The 19,633-nt window shown below is 50.3% G+C and overlaps 1 protein-coding gene across 5 annotated transcripts in view; it reads right to left on the bottom strand.

Moving 5' to 3' along the window:
• The window catches only part of ARHGEF15 (Rho guanine nucleotide exchange factor 15), a 60,931-nt gene that overhangs the window by 6,537 nt on the left and 34,761 nt on the right, over positions 1-19,633 (bottom strand). For all 5 annotated transcript variants that reach the window (XM_083471119.1, XM_083471121.1, XM_083471120.1 and 2 more), the window contains exons 2-11: positions 17,793-18,241; positions 15,112-15,963; positions 10,934-10,994; positions 10,080-10,135; positions 8,719-8,951; positions 7,038-7,198; positions 5,937-6,089; positions 4,680-4,809; positions 3,917-3,991; positions 2,969-3,061 (exon numbers count right to left, since the gene is read on the bottom strand). In XM_083471119.1, coding sequence (XP_083327245.1) covers positions 2,969-3,061; positions 3,917-3,991; positions 4,680-4,809; positions 5,937-6,089; positions 7,038-7,198; positions 8,719-8,951; positions 10,080-10,135; positions 10,934-10,994; positions 15,112-15,963; positions 17,793-18,192 — 2,214 coding nt within the window. In that variant the 5' untranslated portion in view covers positions 18,193-18,241. The remainder of the gene's footprint in view (positions 1-2,968; positions 3,062-3,916; positions 3,992-4,679; positions 4,810-5,936; positions 6,090-7,037; positions 7,199-8,718; positions 8,952-10,079; positions 10,136-10,933; positions 10,995-15,111; positions 15,964-17,792; positions 18,242-19,633) is intronic.

Here is a 19,633-nt window from a genome sequence, read left to right as displayed (position 1 = left end):
AAGCCCCCAAAACAGGCCACCAACTTGGATTACTTTCTGCTGAGCATTTGATGGGTGTGTGTGTGTTCAAGTGTCAGGTCAAATGTTTTTTAGACAGCATTAACTTCACCCGATCAAACACAAAGGTGCTTTAATTATTTACAGGTTTTACACTTACACTATTATTTTTTTTAAAAAAGACAACAACAACGGCCATTGTGAAACAATGAAATTAACTTTTTCTTTCCTCTAAGCAATGGGAAGCACCGTACTTTTCCGTGTATAGGACTGTTTTTTTCTTTAAAAATCATGCTAAAAAGTGGGGGTCGTCTTATACATGGGCAGTGCATAGGGTGGACATTTGATTGGTTGCTGCCAAGGTTGTCAGCGGCTATTGTGCGCGTTATTGGCTGCTCCGTCAATGGGTAGAAGAAGAAGAAGAGTTTGGATTTGATATCCCGCTTTATCACTACCCGAAGGAGTCTCAAAGTGGCTAACATTCTCCTTTCCCTTCCTCCCCCACAACTAACACTCTGTGAGGTGAGTGGGGCTGAGAGACTTCAGAGAAGTGTGACTGGCCCAAGGTCACCCACCAGCTGCATGTGGAGGAGCGGGGAAGCGAACCCGGTTCACCAGATTACGAGTCTACCGCTCTTAACCACTACACCACACTGGCTCTCACCACTACACCACACTGGGTAGTGTTGATTGGCTGATGTTCCTTTATGTACCGTATTTGGGCGGTCGATTGGCAACTTATGCAGGCGATGTGACAGACAGGAGGCAGATTTAGCGATGCGTATGGGTGAGTGATTATCGGCACCCCCCCAAAAAACAAAAAACACCTCAACAACCCTGGGCAATCCTCTGCAAAAAAGCTCAACAACTCTGTGCCATCTCCCCCCATTTTCTTAAATCTGAGTCCCCCAAAATAGGGGGTGTCCTATACATGGGGACGTCTTATAGATGGAAAAGTACGGTAAACTTTCTAGAACTGTGAGTGATTAACTAACGGCTCTGGGCTTTCTTTGGCTTTTATCCTGGAATAAGCGGGTCAGCCTTGAGTCGCAAAGTCTAAAAACACCAAAATTAGAAACAGAAAGAAAGAGAAGCAATGGCAAAGCCTCACTTTTTTTTTTTAAGAGTTCATAGAATCATAGAATCATAGAGTTGGAAGAGACCACAAGGGCCATCGAGTCCAACCCCCTGCCAAGCAGGAAACACCATCAGAGCACTCCTGACATATGGTTGTCAAGCCTCTGCTTAAAGACCTCCAAAGTAGGAGACTCCACCACACTCCTTGGCAGCAAATTCCACTGTCAAACAGCTCTTACTGTCAGGAAGTTCTTCCTAATGTTTAGGTGGAATCTTCTTTCTTGTAGTTTGGATCCATTGCTCCGTGTCCGCTTCTCTGGAGCAGCAGAAAACAACCTTTCTCCCTCCTCTATGTGACATCCTTTTATATATTTGAACATGGCTATCATATCACCCCTTAACCTCCTCTTCTCCAGGCTAAACATGCCCAGCTCCCTTAGCCGTTCCTCATAAGGCATCGTTTCCAGGCCTTTGACCATTTTGGTTGCCCTCCTCTGGACACGTTGGTGGTTGTTTTAAGCGAGTAAATAAGGCCGGCGGGCTAATTTCTTGAGCATCCCTGACATCAAAGTTTCTGGGCATATTTGACAAAGAGTTGATGGTCAACTGGCAATATTTAACTGGTCTATTAAGAACAATATGGTGATCCCTCCTGGATCAGGCCAATGGGCCATCTACTCCAGCATCCTGTTCTCATTTTGACCAACCAGATGCCCACAATGGGAAGCCCATTCAGTAGCAGAACCTGAGCACAACAGCATTCTCCCCACCTGCGGTTTCCGCAACTGGAATTCAGAAGCACACTGCCTCCGAAAGGGGTGGTGCTGACCAGCAAGCCAACTCAATTAATTAATTAATTAATTAACTAACTAACTCAATTAATAATAATAATAATAAATTTTATTTATATCCCACCTTCCCCTGCCGAAGCCAGGCTCATGGTGGCTAACAACAATAAAATAGTACAAACATTCTAAAATCATTTCATTATAAAATTAATTCAAACCAAATGGATGGCAACCATTAGGCTAAAGTTCTGTGAAGATTGCCAAAGGAGGGAGTCAGGCTGCGCCCTGACCAAAGGCCTGGTGGAACAGCTGCCTTGCAGGCCCTGCGGAAAGATGTCAGGTCCCGCAGGGCCCTAGTCTCTTGTGGCAGAGCGTTCCACCACATCGGAGCCACAGCTGAAGAAGCCCTGGCTCTAGGTGAGGCCAACCTAAGCTCTCTGTGGTCTGGGACCTTCAGGATGTTTTTGTTTGAAGACCGTAAGTTCCTCTGTGGGACATACCAGGAGAGGCAGTCCCGTAGGTACGAGGGTCCTAGGCCGTATAGGGCTTTAAAGGTTTTAATTAGCTCAATTAATTAATTAATTAATTAATTAGCGGAATGTGTATACTGCTTAACTGTAAATAAGATGTTCACAATGTCTATTAACAGCATGAATTTTGCAATTATTGTTACATTTACGTGCTGCTCTTCTTCCAAGGAGCTGAAGGTGGCGGCAGATAGGCAATGTTATTTTCACAACAACTCTGTGAGGTAGGCTAGGCTCAGGGACCCCGGCCCAAGATCGGCCAGTGCTCTTTTTGAACCCTAAATTCACAGATCATCAATGCTCCAATCGCACGGGTAGCTCACCGATTCCAGGGAACGCGATCAAATGACTTATTATTTCCAAGGGTTGGGCAAGGCACAGTTGTAAAGGAGAGGAAGATACTCGGAACCAAGCGGAGAAAAATAACGTAATGCGCTCTGTTACGCTGCTTAGCACAAGTCGCAAAGAGGAAGAGGCACAGCAATGTTTTCATTCTGCAATTTAGGCAGGCAGAGAGCATCAGGGAAGAGCCATTTGGAGGGAGCCAAAAGCAAGGCAGAGAGCTGAAGCCTTCCTGACCTTAAGCTTGTCAAACTCGATCTTGCTGGCGATGTGGATGAGCTCCTCCATTTGACGCATGCGGCCCACCTCAGAGTTACATTCTTCTATTATCTTGGTCAGAGATTGAGGGAATGGGAAAAGGAGAGAGAGGAGAGAGTCAGGTTACTTGTGGTCATCGAGAGACTGCTGATCTACCGCAAAGGGAAGGGAATGCTTAGGAAACAGGCGGTTTTAAAAATATACAAACGTGCAAATATCTGCAACAAAATGCAGCAGTGTGCAGCGCTCCAGCCAACCACACCCTTTCCAGAGTACACTGGTACCTCAGGTTACATACGCTTCAGGTTACACACTCCGCTAACCCAGAAATAGTGCTTCAGGTTAAGAACTTTGCTTCAGGATAAGAACAGAAATTGGGCTCTGGCGGCGCGGCAGCTGCAGGAGGTCCCATTAGCTAAAGTGGTGCTTCAGGTTAAGAACAGTTTCAGGTTAAGTACGGACCTCCGGAATGAATTAAGTACTTAACCCGAGGTACCACTGTACTCCATTCCATTGCATTCTTCTTGGCTAGTAAACATGCTCAGTCCTCATCAGGGTAAATTTGGGTTCATTTTTCTTCTTCTTCTTTTTTTTACTTCTGCTAAACTTGGGATTTCACCCCAAATAGTCTGATACATCCCTCTTGCTTCACCCTCGGCCCCATTCTGGCTACATAGCCATTGGCACTTAGCACCTATGGGAAGGAGCAGGATTAAGCAGTGTAGTGCAAACAAGGCCATGGCTCAATAGCACATCCGGTGCTTTGGGTGGCAAAGATTCCAAGGTCAACCAAGGGCATCTCTGGTTTGAGATGATATTTGGTAGCAGCGCTGGAAAAGACCCTGCAGAGCTGCTGCCAATCACAATAGCAGGGTTGACTCGGTCTGAGATGGCTTCGTAAGTTCACATAATCAGCATCATCCTCACCTTGGAAACAGAGGACAAAGCTTTCATGGCGTTCTGCTCTCGCAATGAGCCTTCTTCTGTCCGACGCAGGATATTCTAGGAAAAACAAGTAAAGTTAGAGGGGGAGGAAAAGGGGCTGGAAGAGGGGTTTCAGGTGCACCCTCTGCTCTTAAGCAATTGGACGAACGGGTGGCGCTGCGGGTTAAACCACAGAGCCTAGGGCTTGCCGATAGGAAGGTCGGCGGTTCAAATCCCAGCAACGGGGTGAGCTCCCGTTGCTCAGCCTCAGCTCCTGCCAACCTAGCAGTTCGAAAGCACGTCAAAAAGTGCAAGTAGATAAGAAGGTACTGCTCCGGTGGGAAGGTAAACGGCGTTTCCGTGCGCTGCTCTGGTTTGCCAGAAGCGGCTTAGTCATGCTGGCCACATGACCCGGAAGCTGTACGCCGTCTCCCTCGGCCAATAAAGCGAGATGAGCGCCGCAACCCCAGAGTCGTCCACGACTGGACCTAATGGTCAGGTGTCCCTTTAACCCCCTCCCACATTGACACATCTGCCACACAACCTCTGAGATTTGCAGAGGATTCTGGGAGAGCATCTCCCATTTGCCCAAGGTGCCAATAGCACTTCTGCTGGACCTCGCTGAAGACTTGCACTGAGTGTGCCTTAGAAAACTCTCAGTGCTCTCCCTCTGCAGCTACACGTTACAGGGGAAGATAAATAATGGTTGGCAGATGCTTCCAGCTCTACGATTCTATGGTTCTATGAATGTCTCCAGAGCCCCCACCTCTATGAGCATCTTGATCCGGGTGATCCTCTGGAAAGGAAGCAGCAGGAAGGACATGAAGGGGAGCCGCTGGCATTGGGGGAGCTCCTGGAGCCGGGTGACGACAATGGCAAACTGGGGGTTCTTCTCCCTGGGAAGGAAGAGAGGAGGCAGGATTGGATCAGGAAAGAGGGCTATGTCTTCCTGCTGCAGCGCCACCTAGAGAGGGGAGGATGGAACTTGCCATAGTTATATATGCCCAGGTTACACTCAGACTAGACTACAGCAGCACATTCTACGTGGGGCTGCCTTTCAAGGTGGTTCAGAAGCTTCCCCTGGTAGAAAACACAGCTGCCTCGTTACTTGAGAGGGGCAAGCGATGGGGGCATATGAAGGCTATTCTGTACCGGCTATGCTGATTCATTTCCAGAGCTGATTTAAAGCGCAGGTGGTTAACCTTTAAAGCCCTAAGCCAGGGCTAGCCCTCCAGATGTTGTTGAACTGGAGAGCCCCGGCCTATCAGTGTAATAGTAGTAGTAATAATAATAATAATAACAATAATAGCAACATCTATTATTATTATTATTATTATTATTATTATTATTATTATTATTATTATTATTAATTCCCTGCCTTTCTGCCTGACACAGGACTCAAGGCAGCTTCCCAATAAAAATAAGAACCATTCAAAACATAGAAAAATTGGTAGCCAATACTGAGCTCAATGGACCGAAGGTCTGGCTCCGTATAATGCAGCTTCTTATGAACCCACAAGCAAGCAGCTATTCCATTGGGCTGCAGAGCAAAAGAAGAAAAAGGGCTGTTTCAGTGCCTCCACTTCTGACCTTGCCTCAACCGTCACTTCGCAGGCAGCCATTCCGCAGGGCTACCTGAACTGTCTCCGTCCCAGCTGGTCAATATTAGAAGGGTAACTTTAAGAACTGGTGCCTGAGCTTGTTTTCGTCCTCCTCCCTCCTCTCCCCTTTTCCCTTTCATGTGGTCTCTTCTAGATTCTAAGCCTGAGAGGGCAGGGACCATCTTAATGCTGTTTTTTCTTTTTCTGAAGCCACTCTGGAATACCTTTCAGCACACACAGCATGGTTTTTAAATGCTCTAGATAAAAAACAAAGACACAATCCGAAATTGCTAGACCAACCGCAAAAGAAAGAAAGAGATTCTTTGGCTAGTGGCTCCCTATTCCCATCGAGAGGCCTTTGAAACTATCAAGAGTCTCCCGACGGAACTCCTTTTGCTTCCTTCTCTCTTTCTGCCACTCACATGAGGCTGCTGTAGGTCTTTTCTTGGTACAGCTGGTTGCGCACGTAGTCAATGTAGACCGAGAAGTTTTGCTGTGCGTGTGTCTCCACTATGTCACAGACGTCCGAGATCTGCAGGCTCTCGGCCAGGCGTCCTTCAAGATCATGAAGAAATCTGCCAAAGGGGAAGGACTGGCATCATGAATAGCCACATATACCGTATTTTTCACTCCAGACCATAAGACACACCCAGTTTTTAGAGGGGGAATGCAAGAAAAAAAATATTCTTTAAAGGGAGCGCTGAGCAGAGCCTGTATGCATCCCAGGTTCTGCTCAGCGCTCCCTTTCACGAGTCGCATGGAGCGTGTGTGCGACTCGTGAAAGGGAGTGCGGCTCTTGCAGGCTTTCCCAGGAAGTGGGTGAAGGGACTGAGGGGCTGCCCTCTGTCCCTTCCCCCACCTCCCGCAAAAGCCAGCAAGAGCCGCGCGCTGTTTAAAGGGAGCACGGCTCTTGCGGGCTTTTCCGGGCGGTGGGGGAAGGGACAGAGGGGCTAAGCCAGAAGGTAGAACAGCAAGAGGGAGCACTGCGCAGAGCTCCCTCTCGCTGTTCTGGCTTCTGGGATAGCCGTGTGAAGCCTCCTCAGGGCAGTGGGATTAAGGCTCCCCGTGCCCTGAAGAGGCTTCGCGCGGCTAAACCAGAAGCTAGAACAGCAAGCAGGATCGCTGCGCAGTGAAAGCAGCAATCCCTTTTGCTGTCTTGGCTTCTGGGATAGCTGCGCAGCCTGCATTCGCTCCGTAAGACGCACACACATTTCCCCTTACTTTTTAGGAGGGAAAAAGTGTGTCTTATAGAGTGAAAAATACTGTGTGTGTGTGTGTGTGTGTGTGTGTGTGACATTCACGAGAAGTGGGGAAGGGGCTGGAGGTCAGTGGCAGAGCACATGCTTTTCATACAGAAGGTCCCACGTTCAAACTCAGGGTTGCAAATGTCCCCAGACTTGATAAAAGGCAGGCTCCTATTTTCCTGCATAATCATACTTCAGTTTCCTTTACTTTTCCGGATAGCCCCATGGCGATATAGGGAAAGGGGACAGGAGAAGTGAAGAGGAAGAGGCAGAGCTGACCTTTCGCTGACCTCCTTGACTTTGCGGATGTTGGAAAAGAGGGTACGGTGCTCGCGCAGAAGGATGGTGGCTGTCAGGTCCCGCGATTCCATAAAGTGCTCGATCAGCAGCAACAGGGAGCGCAGGTAGGATGCCTCGGAGGTCACCACCTCAAAAAGGCTCTGGACATGGCAGAGAGGCAAGAACCATGGAAAGGAGGATCAGTGGGAGGAGATGGGCAGGACTCATCACAACCATGGTTTGCTTCGCCTGTCGCACTACGCCAAACCATGGTTTAGCACGGACGTGCAGGCTGCAGAACGGGAGATCGTGGCCGCTTCAACTCTGGTTATTTTGCTACTGTGCCATGCTGAGCTAGGCAATTATTTGGCTTGGAGTGTTGCTCTCCTGGACAAATCACAAGCTGTCAATCATACAGTAAACCTTGGCTGCAGCTCATGGTTAAGTTCGGAAAGGGCTAAGGCATGTACCAGGTATGGACAACACACAAACCCGAGCTCAAACACTGATCAGCACCCAACAAACTCATCTGAAAGTGTTCTGCTTCCTAAAGTTTAGAATGAGCGATCAAAACACACAAAACAAACACATGCAATTTGTGAATGAGGAGCCACCCTTTTGAAAGTTGTACACAATTATAAAATGACCCCATTTTTTTAAAAAAAACCAAATAATCAGCACTAATGGGTCTCTTCCAATGCTACAATTCTTTGGTTCTCAAAGTGTTCTGGGCTCAAAAAATTTCTTCATTCAGTCTCAGGCTGTGGCTCAGCTCTGACTATGCACAAGGTCCCAGATTCAATCTCTGCCCATCTCCAATGACAGGATCTCATAGTGGCAGAACTGCAGGAGATCACTTTGCCCGAGACAAACAGTCAACTCCAGTGGCGTGGCGTGGGTTGTCAGCACCCGGGGCAAGGCAAGTAATTTGCGCCCCCTAACCAGTGGATTTGCGCCCCTAACCCTAACCCCCAGATGTTGCGGCCAGTGCGGCCGGTGCGGCCGGGCCCCCCTGCACCCCCCACGCTACGCCACTCTGCAGCAGTAGCTTCAAAACCCACCTTGCCAGTTCCCAAAGGGCACCATGCACAGCAAAATCCAACGCCTTTCGTTTTTCTCATTTATTTTTATTATTACTATGTATCTTTAAAAGATAAACATTCAGCGTAACAAAGAACTTAAACCGGAAGCCTTTCTTTAGCGCACACACACACACACACACACACACACACCCTTAGGGGGATGATCCACCACTCATTTGCTCGTGAGCAAGCCCGCCAAACTTGCTGACGAAACCGAAAGCCTCTTAACCCGCTGGCGAGAGGCTTAGCCGGGCCTCGCCCGCCCACCGGCTTCCTCTCAGAGGTTTTTGGGGAGCGCAGGGCGCGGCGAGGCCCGGTGGCGCGTCGGGGTGCGGAGGCTGCCCGTGCCGGCCAGGCGTCGGTGGCGGCGTCGGCGCTGCTGCAGCGGCTGCTCCTCCTGCGAGCAGTGAGTGGAGCGCAGCGGCAGCGGCGGCGGGGGGCGCGCGCGCGCTAGGGCGCAAGGCTGGCGGTGGCTGCGGGGAGCCCGGCGGAGGAAGGAACTTGTCCCTTCCCTCTGGACTCGCGCCCCCCCAGATGTTGCGCCCAGTGCGGCCGGCACCCTTGGCCCCCCCCCCACGCTACGCCACTGGTCAACTCACCTCCTGCATCTTCCTCTCTTCGGGGCTGATATTTCCCAGAAGGCCACTCTCTCGCACAGCGGGCAGCTCCTGCCAAAGCGTGCTGTGCGGGATGGGGCCCCGAGGCCCCGCGGGCCCTTCGCTAGGGGAAGGGCCCCCATAGTCAGAGCTGCTGAAGCTGCTGTTCCGGGGGACCGTTTGCCGCTTGATCTCCTTGGAGATGACAGCCTGGCGATACGTCTGGTACAGGGGCTCTGAGGAGGGAAGAGATGGAAAAGGGTTTCAAAAAGAGACACGTAGCCCCTCCAGACTGATGTGGTTTTTTTGCAGATGTATTCTGTATCGCATCAAATAATAGTGCATTGGTAGTTGATCTGTGTTACTAGGCATCATTTCATCAGATGTCAAGGAAATACGAAGCTATCCTATTTTTAAAAGACATCTGAAGACAGCCCTGTTTAGGGAAGTTTTTAATATTTAATGCTGTATTGTTTTTAACACTCAATTGGGAGCCACCCAGAGTGGCTGGGGAAACTCAGCCAGATGGGAGGGGTATAAATTTATTATTATTATTATTATTATTATTATTATTATTATTATTATTATTATTATTATTATTATTTGTACAGTGGTACCTTGGGTTAAGTACTTAATTCATTCTGGAGGTCTGTTCTTAACCTGAAACTGTTCTTAACCTGAAGCACCACTTTAGCTAATGGGGCCTCCTGCTGCTGCTGGAGCACGATTTCTGTTCTTATCCTGAAGCAAAGTTCTTAACGTGAAGCACTATTTCTGGGTTAGCGGAGTCTGTAACCTGAAGCGTATGTAACCTGAATCATATGTAAACCGAGGTACCACTGTATTTGTTGTGGTTGTTGTTGTCTTGCTGTTGTCGTTGTTCCGCAAGGCAGGACTAAATAAACCCCTAGAGCATTTCCTGAAAACCAGAAGCAATCTAACGGAAGCGAAGAATCGGGAGATTTGTGACAGACAAAAGGAGGAACTTCTTCACACTGCACATGGTTAAACTCTGGAATTTGCTCCACAGCACTGTTGCTGTATTAGGCAGTATAGAAATCTATGAAATAAATAAATAAGATGTAGTGATGGCCAACTTGGAAAGCTTTTAAAGAGAGGAGTGGAGGAGGATAGGTCTATCGGTGGCTAATAGCCATGACAGTTCTGTTCTACCTTCACTTTCAGAGACCTTATGTCTCTAAATACCATTTGGCTGGAATCACAAGTGGGGAGAGTGATGTTCCTGCTTGCTGACTTCTCAGAATGGGCCCCTAGTTAGCCACTGTGAGAACAGGATGCTGTACTCAATGGGCCTTTGGCCTGATCCAGGTTCAACCCTTTTCCTGCACCAATTTCCCACTTACCATCCTGTAGGTAAAGTCCCCAGTCAGGGCCCTTTGGGGATAGCACCGAGCAGTGTCTGCAAGGAAGGAGAAGCAGAAAGAAACTAACTGGTAAATTATCTTAAGAGATGATGCTGTACTGGTTGATGATGGAGCAGTCAGACTGCAGGCTTGTAAGATCCACTTAAAAAATAAGTGGCTGAGCATCTGCTTTGCATGCAGAAAGTCCTTGGTTCAATACCCAACATCTCCGTTTAGGACTAGGAATGTCCCATGTCTGAATCCCCAGGAGAGATGCTGCCAGCCAGTGTAGATTATATTGAGCTAGATGGACGAATGTTAGAATGGACCTGGTAGAAGTTTAGGCACGTTGAGAGATTCTCTGGACAGGAAAGGTCAGCTAAGTGATCATACAAGCAGAATGCATGACAATCTCTGTGTGTGTTTATGGCACTTTTAAGTCCAGCCTCCTGCTTCAACAGACACAATTTGCAGAAGACGGTATCCCAACCCCATACTCTGATTGATGCAAACAGACCCTCTGCCCTCCCGAAAGCTGGGCTACGCCCAGGAAACCTGGAGTGATCCAACCAGTTCTGCAGAGATAACAGTGCAGACTTCGCTTTGCTTAGGTTACAACTCTCTCAAGATTCAATCTCCACTCCAGAAGGCAGTGGCTTGTCCAAAGTGGGGCAAGCTGACTCAAAGATAATGCCTCACTTCCTATGTCCCTATATCCACTGTGAGTCACCCAGAAATCTGGGCAAGCCCATCACAACATCCCCCGATCAAGATCAGCATCCTCTTTGCACACAAATACCCATGGACATCTTTCATTCAGGAATTTGCGGGCACGCGGAAGAACACCAACGCACCCGTCATTTGGGGTCTCCGCGTCAGAGTCTCCAGGAGTCGGGCATTCATTTTCACAGCCATCTGGTGAGAGAGAAATTTTGCAGAGTTAGTTGAGATTGGAAAAGGAGCAGAGATAAAGCTATGTGTGGGCAGCAGGGTATTGCTCTCACTCGTTTTTATTTTATTTTAGGTAACTACCGTACTTTTCCATCTATAAGACACCAACATGTATAAGACGACCCCTATTTTTTTTAACCCAAAATTAAGAAATTAAGTTGTTTAGCTTTTTGGGGGGAGGGGAGGTCACTTCCACCAATCACTCACTCGCCTGCCCGCCACTGCTGACCCCTTGTCACAGCCACTGCCAATCGCACACCTCACCGCAGCTGCCAATTGTTTGCCCGCTCACCGCCAACAGCCCACCCGCCCACTTGCCACAGCCGCCAATCACCTGCCCAACTGCTGCAGCCAATCGCCAGCAGGCCTTTCCGCAGCCACCAATCACCCACCCAATCACCGCTGCCAATCTCCTGCTTGCTGCTGCCATTAATTGCACGTCCCCCCTATCCGTGTATAAGATGACACCAAATTTTTGCCTAATTTTTTAAAGCAAAAAACAGCGTCTTATACATGGAAAAATACGATATTCTGGGTAATTTTAGTCTTTTATTATTTTCCTTGCTGGCCAATTTCCTTTTTCAGGAGGCATGGAATATCCTGAATAAATCTTAGCCTAACAAATCTCTTAACTCCACCCTTCTTATCCTTCCCAGGCCACCCCCCCCCCCAATTATGTCTTTCGGCTGGGTGAGGACTGCAGGGCCTGCTCCCTTCCAGGGCCTTTTCCAACTGGCCCAGGGGGCGTGGCCCAGGCCCTTTCTCCTGGCTATAAAGGGACTCCTGCTGCAGGGAAGCCTCGGACCATCGGCTGGGTGAGGACTGCAGGGCCTGCTCCCTTCCAGGGCCTTTTCCAACTGGCCCAGGGGGCGTGGCCCAGGCCCTTTCTCCCGGCTATAAAGGGACCCCTGCTGCAGGGAAGCCTCGGACCATCGGCTGGGTGAGGACTGCAGGGCCTGCTCCCTTCCAGGGCCTTTCCAACTGGCCCAGGGGGCGTGGCCCAGGCCCTTTCTCCCGAAGGAGGCAGGTTTAGTTGTTGTTTGAAGACTATCCCTGCCTCCGGGTCTGGCCTTGACCAGATGGATACTGGAATCAACAGGGGAAACCCACATAACCTGAAGGTGTTGCTGTGTAATGCCAGGTCAATGGTGAATAAAACCACTGCCATCCACGACCTGATTGTGGATGGAGGATTTGACCTGGCTTGTGTGACAGAGACCTGGTTGAATGAGACAGATGGGCCCGTCCTTGCTGCCGCTTGCCCACCAGGTTTCTCTTACGCACAGCAACCCAGGTCATGTGGGCGGGGAGGGGGGGTTGCAGTGATTTTTAGGAAGTCATTAGTCTGCACCAGGCGTCCTACTGGGAAGACCCAGTTTTCTGAGTGCATGTTCTGGAAGTTGGGCAATAGGGGCAGTACAGGATTCCTTTTGGTGTACCGACCTCCCCGCTGCACCAAGGATTCCCTGTCCGAGCTGCTTCAGGTCGTGGCGGATGTTCTCCTGGAGACACCTAGTTTGGTTGTCCTAGAGGATTTTAACATCCACGCCGACACGACCTTACAAGGGGCCGCTCGGGACTTCGTGGAAAGCATGGCCTCCATGGGGCTGTCCCTGAATAAGTTGGGCCCAACTCATAGTCATGGACATGCCTTAGACCTGGTATTCACCTCTAGCGACGTGGGTGATCTGACACTAAGTAAAAATGAAACCAAAGAAGTGCCATGGTCAGATCACTTCCTGGTGCAACTGGACTTCTCCGCGACCCTTCCCCTCTGCAGGGAGGTGGGACCAATTCGGATGGTCCGCCCCCGCCACTTAATGGATCCAAATGGTTTCCAGAGAGTGGTAGGGGATGCTTTATCCCATGTTGATGGCCTTTCAGCTGATTCCCTGGTGGCCCGCTGGAATGCGGAGTTAACCAGGGCTATCGACTGTCTGGCTCCGAAGCGCCCTCTCCGATTGCATGGAGCCCGGACAGCCCCGTGGTTTTCTTCGGAGCTGAGGGCGATGAAACAATCGCTGAGACGGCTAGAGCGTCGGTGGCAGAAAACTCACTCCGAATCTGACCGGACACAGGTTAGAGCTCAACGTCGAGCCTACCAAGTGGCGATAGCGACGGCGAAGAAGACTTTCTTCACCGCCTCTATTGCATCTGCAGAAAATAGTAGCAGGAGACTCTTTCAGGTGGTCCGCAATTTAACGGAACCACCTTTACCATCGGGGCCTTGTAAAGACCCCAAGATCTCCTGCAACGATTTTGCAAAGTTTTTTGCAGATAAAATCACTCATATTCGGAAGGAGCTAGACACCACCGTGGGAGCAGGGCTGGGGCGGGAGAGTGCTAGAGCCCTGTCTGGTCAAGTTGCATGGAATCAATTTCAATCCGTTACCCCCGAGGATGTGGACAGGCTGCTTGGACGAGTGAAACCAACCACCTGTCTCCTTGATCCTTGCCCATCCTGGCTTATAAAAGCTAGCCGGGAAGGGCTGGGCGATGGGCTCTGCGGGGTGGTGAATGCTTCCCTCTGTGAGGGAACATTCCCAGATCCGCTGAAAGAGGCGGTCATTAAACCGCTTCTTAAAAAACCATCTTTAGACCCGGCCAGTATGGCCAACTATCGCCCAGTCTCAAATCTTCCATTCTTGGGCAAGGTGATTGAGCGTGTGGTTGCTGAACAACTCCAGGCACGCCTGGAGGATGCGGACCATTTGGATCCCTTCCAATCAGGGTTCAGGCCTCATCATGGGACTGAAACTGCCTTGGTCGCACTGGTTGATGATCTCCGGCGAGCTAGGGACAAAGGTGAGAGTTGTTTCCTAGTTCTGCTGGATCTCTCAGCGGCCTTTGATACAATCGACCATAACATCCTTCTGGACCGTCTAGAGGGGTTGGGAGCTGGGGGCACTGTTATACAGTGGTTTCGCTCCTTTCTCCTGGGCCGTGTTCAGAAAGTGGTGGTGGGGGATGAGTGTTCAGACCCTTGGGCCCTCACTTGTGGGGTGCCTCAGGGTTCCGTCCTCTCCCCCATGCTTTTTAACATCTATATGAAGCCGCTGGGAGAGATCATCAGGGGGTTTGGACTGGGTGTCCATCAATATGCAGATGATACCCAGCTCTACCTTTCTTTCAAATCAGAACCAGTGAAGGCAGTGAAGGTCCTGTGTGAGTGCCTGGAGGCGGTTGGAGGATGGATGGCGGCTAATGGATTGAAGTTGAATCCTGACAAGACAGAAGTACTGTTTTTGGGGGACAGGGGGCGGGCTGGTGTGGAGGACTCCCTGGTCCTGAATGGGGTAACTGTGCCCCTGAAGGACCAGGTGCGTAGCCTGGGAGTCATTTTGGACTCACAGCTGTCCATGGAGGCACAGGTCAATTCTGTATCCAGGGCAGCTGTTTACCAACTCCACCTGGTACGCAGGCTGAGACCCTACCTGCCCGCTGACTGTCTGGCCAGAGTGGTGCATGCTCTAGTTATCTCCCGCTTGGACTACTGCAATGCGCTCTACGTGGGGCTACCTTTGAAGGTGACTCGGAAACTACAGCTAATCCAGAATGCGGCAGCTAGACTGGTGACTGGGGGCGGCCGCCGAGACCACATAACACCGGTCTTGAAAGACCTACATTGGCTCCCAGTACGTTTCCGAGCACAATTCAAAGTGTTGGTGTTGACCTTTAAAGCCCTAAACGGCTTCGGCCCAGTATACCTGAAGGAGCGTCTCCACCCCCATCGTTCTGCCCGGACACTGAGGTCCAGCGCCGAGGGCCTTCTGGCGGTTCCCTCATTGCGAGAAGCGAAGCTACAGGGAACCAGGCAGAGGGCCTTTTCGGTGGTGGCGCCCGCCCTGTGGAATGCCCTCCCATCGGATGTCAAGGTGATGGACAACTACCTGACATTCAGAAAACATCTTAAGGCGGCCCTATTCAGGGAAGCTTTTAATGTATGATATTTTAGTGTTTTTTGGTTTCTGTGGAAGCCGCCCAGAGTGGCTGGGGAAACCCAGCCAGATGGGCGGGGTACAAATAATAAATTATTATTATTATTATTATTATTATTTCACTTGCAGGGTGCTGTCGTTACCTTGACACAGTCCTTCACCCAAGGGTGGTGGTGGCTGGGTTGGAGGAGGAGGCAGGCCTTGAGGCAATGGCGGCGGTGGCTGGGAGGGCGGAGGGGGAGTCATGGTTGTGGGCAACTGGCAGGAAGGGGGCAGGGGGGGCTGGTTCTGCGGGAGGGGAAGGGGCGCCTGCACCTGGGAGACGGGTGGCGGCGGCGGGGGCATTGAGGGGGGAGGCATGAGGAGCCCTTCCACCGCAGAGAGGAGGCAGGTGTCGCCTTGAGCTTGGTTCATCTCCAGCGGGTACTGCAGGGAACTCCGGCGAGAGTAGGCTAAAGGAACTAAAGAGTTGCGAGGCGGTTTCGTGGGGGCCTTGGGTGGGATGGCGGGGGGCAAGGCCTCCCCGTCCAGAGAGGCAAGGGAACCCGCTTTGCTGCGCCGGGGGGGCTTGGGCATCAAGGGTGGGCAGCGCAGCGGAAGAGGCTCGGCGGTGGATCGGTACCCCGTCAAGACCACACCGCCTTCGGGGTGCCCATTGGCCGAGGCAGGTGGGTCAGGGGGCTTCTTGCTGCGGGGAGAACGGCGGGATTTAGGGGGCCGCCCACAGCAGGCTGGGGGGCTGGGGACAGCTGGGGCATTGAGCACCAAGAGGTGTTGGAAGACAGGCCCTCCCTCATCCGCAGAGGACGAGAGGTCTGAGGCGGGCCCGTCCTCACAGTCGGCCTGCTGGGAATGTGCCGGAACCCAGGCCAAGACCATGCCTGGCCGCTGTTGATGGCAGACGCAGGGACAGCCTGAGGGGCAGGTGGCTGGCGACTCGACACCATTCTGCTCCACCACATGCGACACGGGCTGCTGGGGATCCTCACTGGGATCTGTGGGAAAGAGAGAAGCAAAAGAAGATAAAGTCCCTGCCAGAGCAGAACGGCAGATCAAGTTGACGGATTATGCCGAAATGGCTAAAATGACCGGAACCGTTGGAAATCAGGAAGACCAAATTTTTAATAAGGAATGGGGGAAATTTATAATTTGTCTTAAAAACCTAAAATCGTTAGTAGGATTGGAATAACACTTGTAGTTTAATGGTGAATTTTGGACACAATGGAGATGTAAAAGATTTGGATTATCATAAAAGATGCAGGAGGAAATGGCTAACAATAGGACCCCAAAGGGGAGCAGGGGAGTCCAGGAGATTCTGCGGAATCTTGTTTTTATGCTGTATGTTGGATATGTGATTGTAAAATTTTAATCTGAAAAAGCCAAATACATAAATTAAAAAAAAGAGAAGAGAAGCAACACTGGAGGCCTTGTCGAAGATAAGACTGAGCCTCTGCCGTGCGAAGGGATACTGCTTTAGATATTACCATGCACTGAGGCTCAAAGATAGAGGTAGGAGAGGAATGGGGCGGGGGCAGAATTGGAAGCGAACAGGGATCCTACGAACAGGGATCACGGAATTTGGAAAGCTCAAGTAGAGTGTGGAAATTAACAGCTAGGACAGAGCTTTCCCAACTTTTCACGTTGGTGACACGCGTTTTAGACATGCATCATTTCATGAGACTGTAATTCGGTTTTACTAGCAAACTGGAGGTTAAACTAACTCCTTTCCAGTCCCAGGAGGAGCACCAGAAGAATTTGCACAACACACCTACACACCGCAGCCGACACACTAACATCTCGCGACACACAGTTTGGAAAGCTCTGAGCTAAGGAAACGGAACAAACTGTTGTGTGAATGAAGCCTATTTTAGTGGTGTCCCCATCACACCTCCCTGCAAGGGCAATACTGACACAGAAGAGGAGAAATTCAACAGCTAAGGCTGTTGCTGCACTGGTTGTTAAGGACAGAGGGCTGGTTGAGGGCAGAATGAAGTTGGCAAGGCAGTGCCCCATTCAGCCTAACGGACCAGCCTGGGCTGGTATGCAAACACGCTTTGCATGCACAATTTATACAAGAAGCAAAACAATTCACCATTACTTGGGGCAGAGATTCCAGCTCGGGATGCACGTGGCTTTCGAAGCATTCCAAGGCCTGCAGGGCCAGAGGTTACCTTCCAGCCAAAGACATTTTTATTTACCTTACTTTGAGTTCTGTATGTTGTATACTGCCTTGCTGTGTTTTCTAATGAGTGTGATCTATAAATATTTTAATACCGCATTGGCCCGAATATAAGCCACACCTGGATATAAGTCGCACCTTTAAAATTTGGGGGGGAGAAAAAAAGACAGTACAGAGGTACCTCGGCTTAAGAACTTAATTCGTTCTGGAGGTCCGTTCTTAACCTGAAACTGTTCTTAACCTGAGGTACCACTTTAGCTAATGGGGCCTCCCGCTGCGGCAGCGCCGCAGCCGCGCGATTTCTGTTCTCATCCTGAAGCAAAGTTCTTAATCTGAGGTACTATTTCTGGGTTAGCGGAGTCTGTAACCTGAAGTGTCTGTAACCTGAGGTACCACTGTACTCAAATATAAGCCGCTCCCTTAAAATTCTGCAGGCACTCACACCCGTTCCGTTTTACCGTATGTCTGTTTCAGCAGCAATATTGTAAAAACCAATTTTTGTAAGGTAGCGAATTTAAGCCTCAATTTTAACTTTTCATGGTCAGAATTTGGGGGGGGGGGAAGTGAGGCTTATATTCAGGCCAATGCGATAATAGGGAAGGAAGCCACAAACAGCCACATAGCCTTATAGCCAAGTTCACTTACCCAACTGCCCCTCCTTCCCCTCCAGTATCTTCTCTTCCCCATTCTCAGTGACAGGCACCTGGCTGCAGTTCACAGCAGGCTGAGACGGCTTCCCAGCCTCTTCCTTCTCCGTGCTGCTGAAGCGCACGACGATTTTACGAACAGCGCCAGAGTTCTGCAGCTTGTGGAGCTGCTGCTGTTGGCTGCAAGGGGGATCAGCCGACCTGGAGCATCCATCGTTGGCAGCCTCAGTTGAGGAGCCCTCTGGGGGCAAAGGTGGGGTTGGTCCACGGCTCAGCCTGGCAGAGTCCGGCCTGGGGGGCAAGTACGGTCGTGGCCTGGTGGGTGGGCGGGGCTTAATGATGCGCGTGGGTTTCTGGGTCGGAGGGGTCGCCGGAGGCAGAGGGTCCATGGAGGACATCTTCACAGCGGGTGGGTCATCCGCAGCGCTGTCGCCACGACTTCATTTCCTGAGGTGGGATGGAGAACAAGAGGCAGACACAATCAAGCAGAAGCCTAAATAATAACAAATAACAGAATTTTATTTACCATATTTTTCGCTCTATAGGACGCACCCGACCATAGGACGCACCTAGTTTTAGAGGAGGAGAACAAGAAAAAAAAAAATTCTCTCTCTCTGCGCAGAGCCCCATGAGCGAAGCGGCAGGAGAGACGGAGCCCCTTCCATTTTTTTCTCCTGCTTCGCTGAAGGGGCGCTGCACAGAGAGGGAAGCTGCGCAGCACCTCTCCAGTGAAGAGAAGCCAGGAGAGCAAGAGGGATCAGTGTGCACCGATCCCTCTTGCTCTCCTGGCTTCGGGCAGCCATCCCTAAAGCCAGGAGAGTGAGAGGGGTCGGTGCGCATCAACCCCTTTCGCTCTCCAGGCTTCAAAGGAAGCAACACGAAGCCATGGAGCCTGCATTCGCTCCATAAGACGCACACACATTTCCCCTTAATTTTTGGAGGGGGAAAAGTGCATCTTATAGAGCGAAAAATATAAAGCGAAAAATATCCCGCCCTCCTCAGCCGAAGCCGGGCTCAGAAGGGCTAACAACAGTAAAATAAGAATAAAGGCAGGGGTGAGGGAACATTTTTCAGCCTGACAAGCTGCCCGGGGGCGACTTGCATTTTTTTAAATGCTTCCTCACCCAAACGAATGAAATCATAGAACTGTACATTTGGAAGCGTCATCTAAGGCAACCCTCTGTAATGTAGGAATCTCAGCTAAAGCATCCAGGACAGATGGCCACCCAACCTCTGCTTAAAAGCCTCCAAGGAAGGAGAGCCCACCACCTCCCGAGGAAGCCCATTCTACTGTTGAACAGCTTCAGAAAGTTCCTCCTGATGTTTAGTCAGAATCTCCTTTCTTGCAACTTGAAGCCATTGACCACTTTCAGACCACTCCCTGCCGTGCTCATCCTATGTTTGCTGAAAAGTCTGGTGTGTTTTGCTCATAAAGCATTCAAAAGACTGGATCCCCACCATCGAAAGTGGCCCAGCCTGCTCTATCACTTAAGGAGGGTGGTAGCTCAGTGGCTGAGCATCTGTTTTGCACTCAGAAGGTCACAGGTTCAATTCCCGGCTTCCCCAGGTATGGCTGGGAATGTCCTGATACGACAGACAGCTGATGTCAAGTCAGAGTAGACAATATTGAGTTGGATGGACCAATGGACTAACTCTGTAGAAGGCAAGGTCAGTTGGGTGTATATAGAGAGTGGGGATCCTTCTGAAAGAACAGTAGAATAGACTGTGCCACTTAAGACGGAAGGAGGCAATCGCTTTTTTAATGCTCTCTTGTGTTGTTGTTTTTCAAAAGCCTCTCTGCAAACGGGAGAATTAGCAAAGTCAGAAACAGGCTAGAAT

The sequence above is a fragment of the Podarcis liolepis genome, assembly GCF_965112155.1.
Source record: "Podarcis liolepis genome assembly, chromosome: 13".
Classification (NCBI taxonomy): Eukaryota; Metazoa; Chordata; class Lepidosauria; order Squamata; family Lacertidae; genus Podarcis; species Podarcis liolepis.
This window is presented reverse-complemented; position numbering and strand designations above follow the sequence as displayed.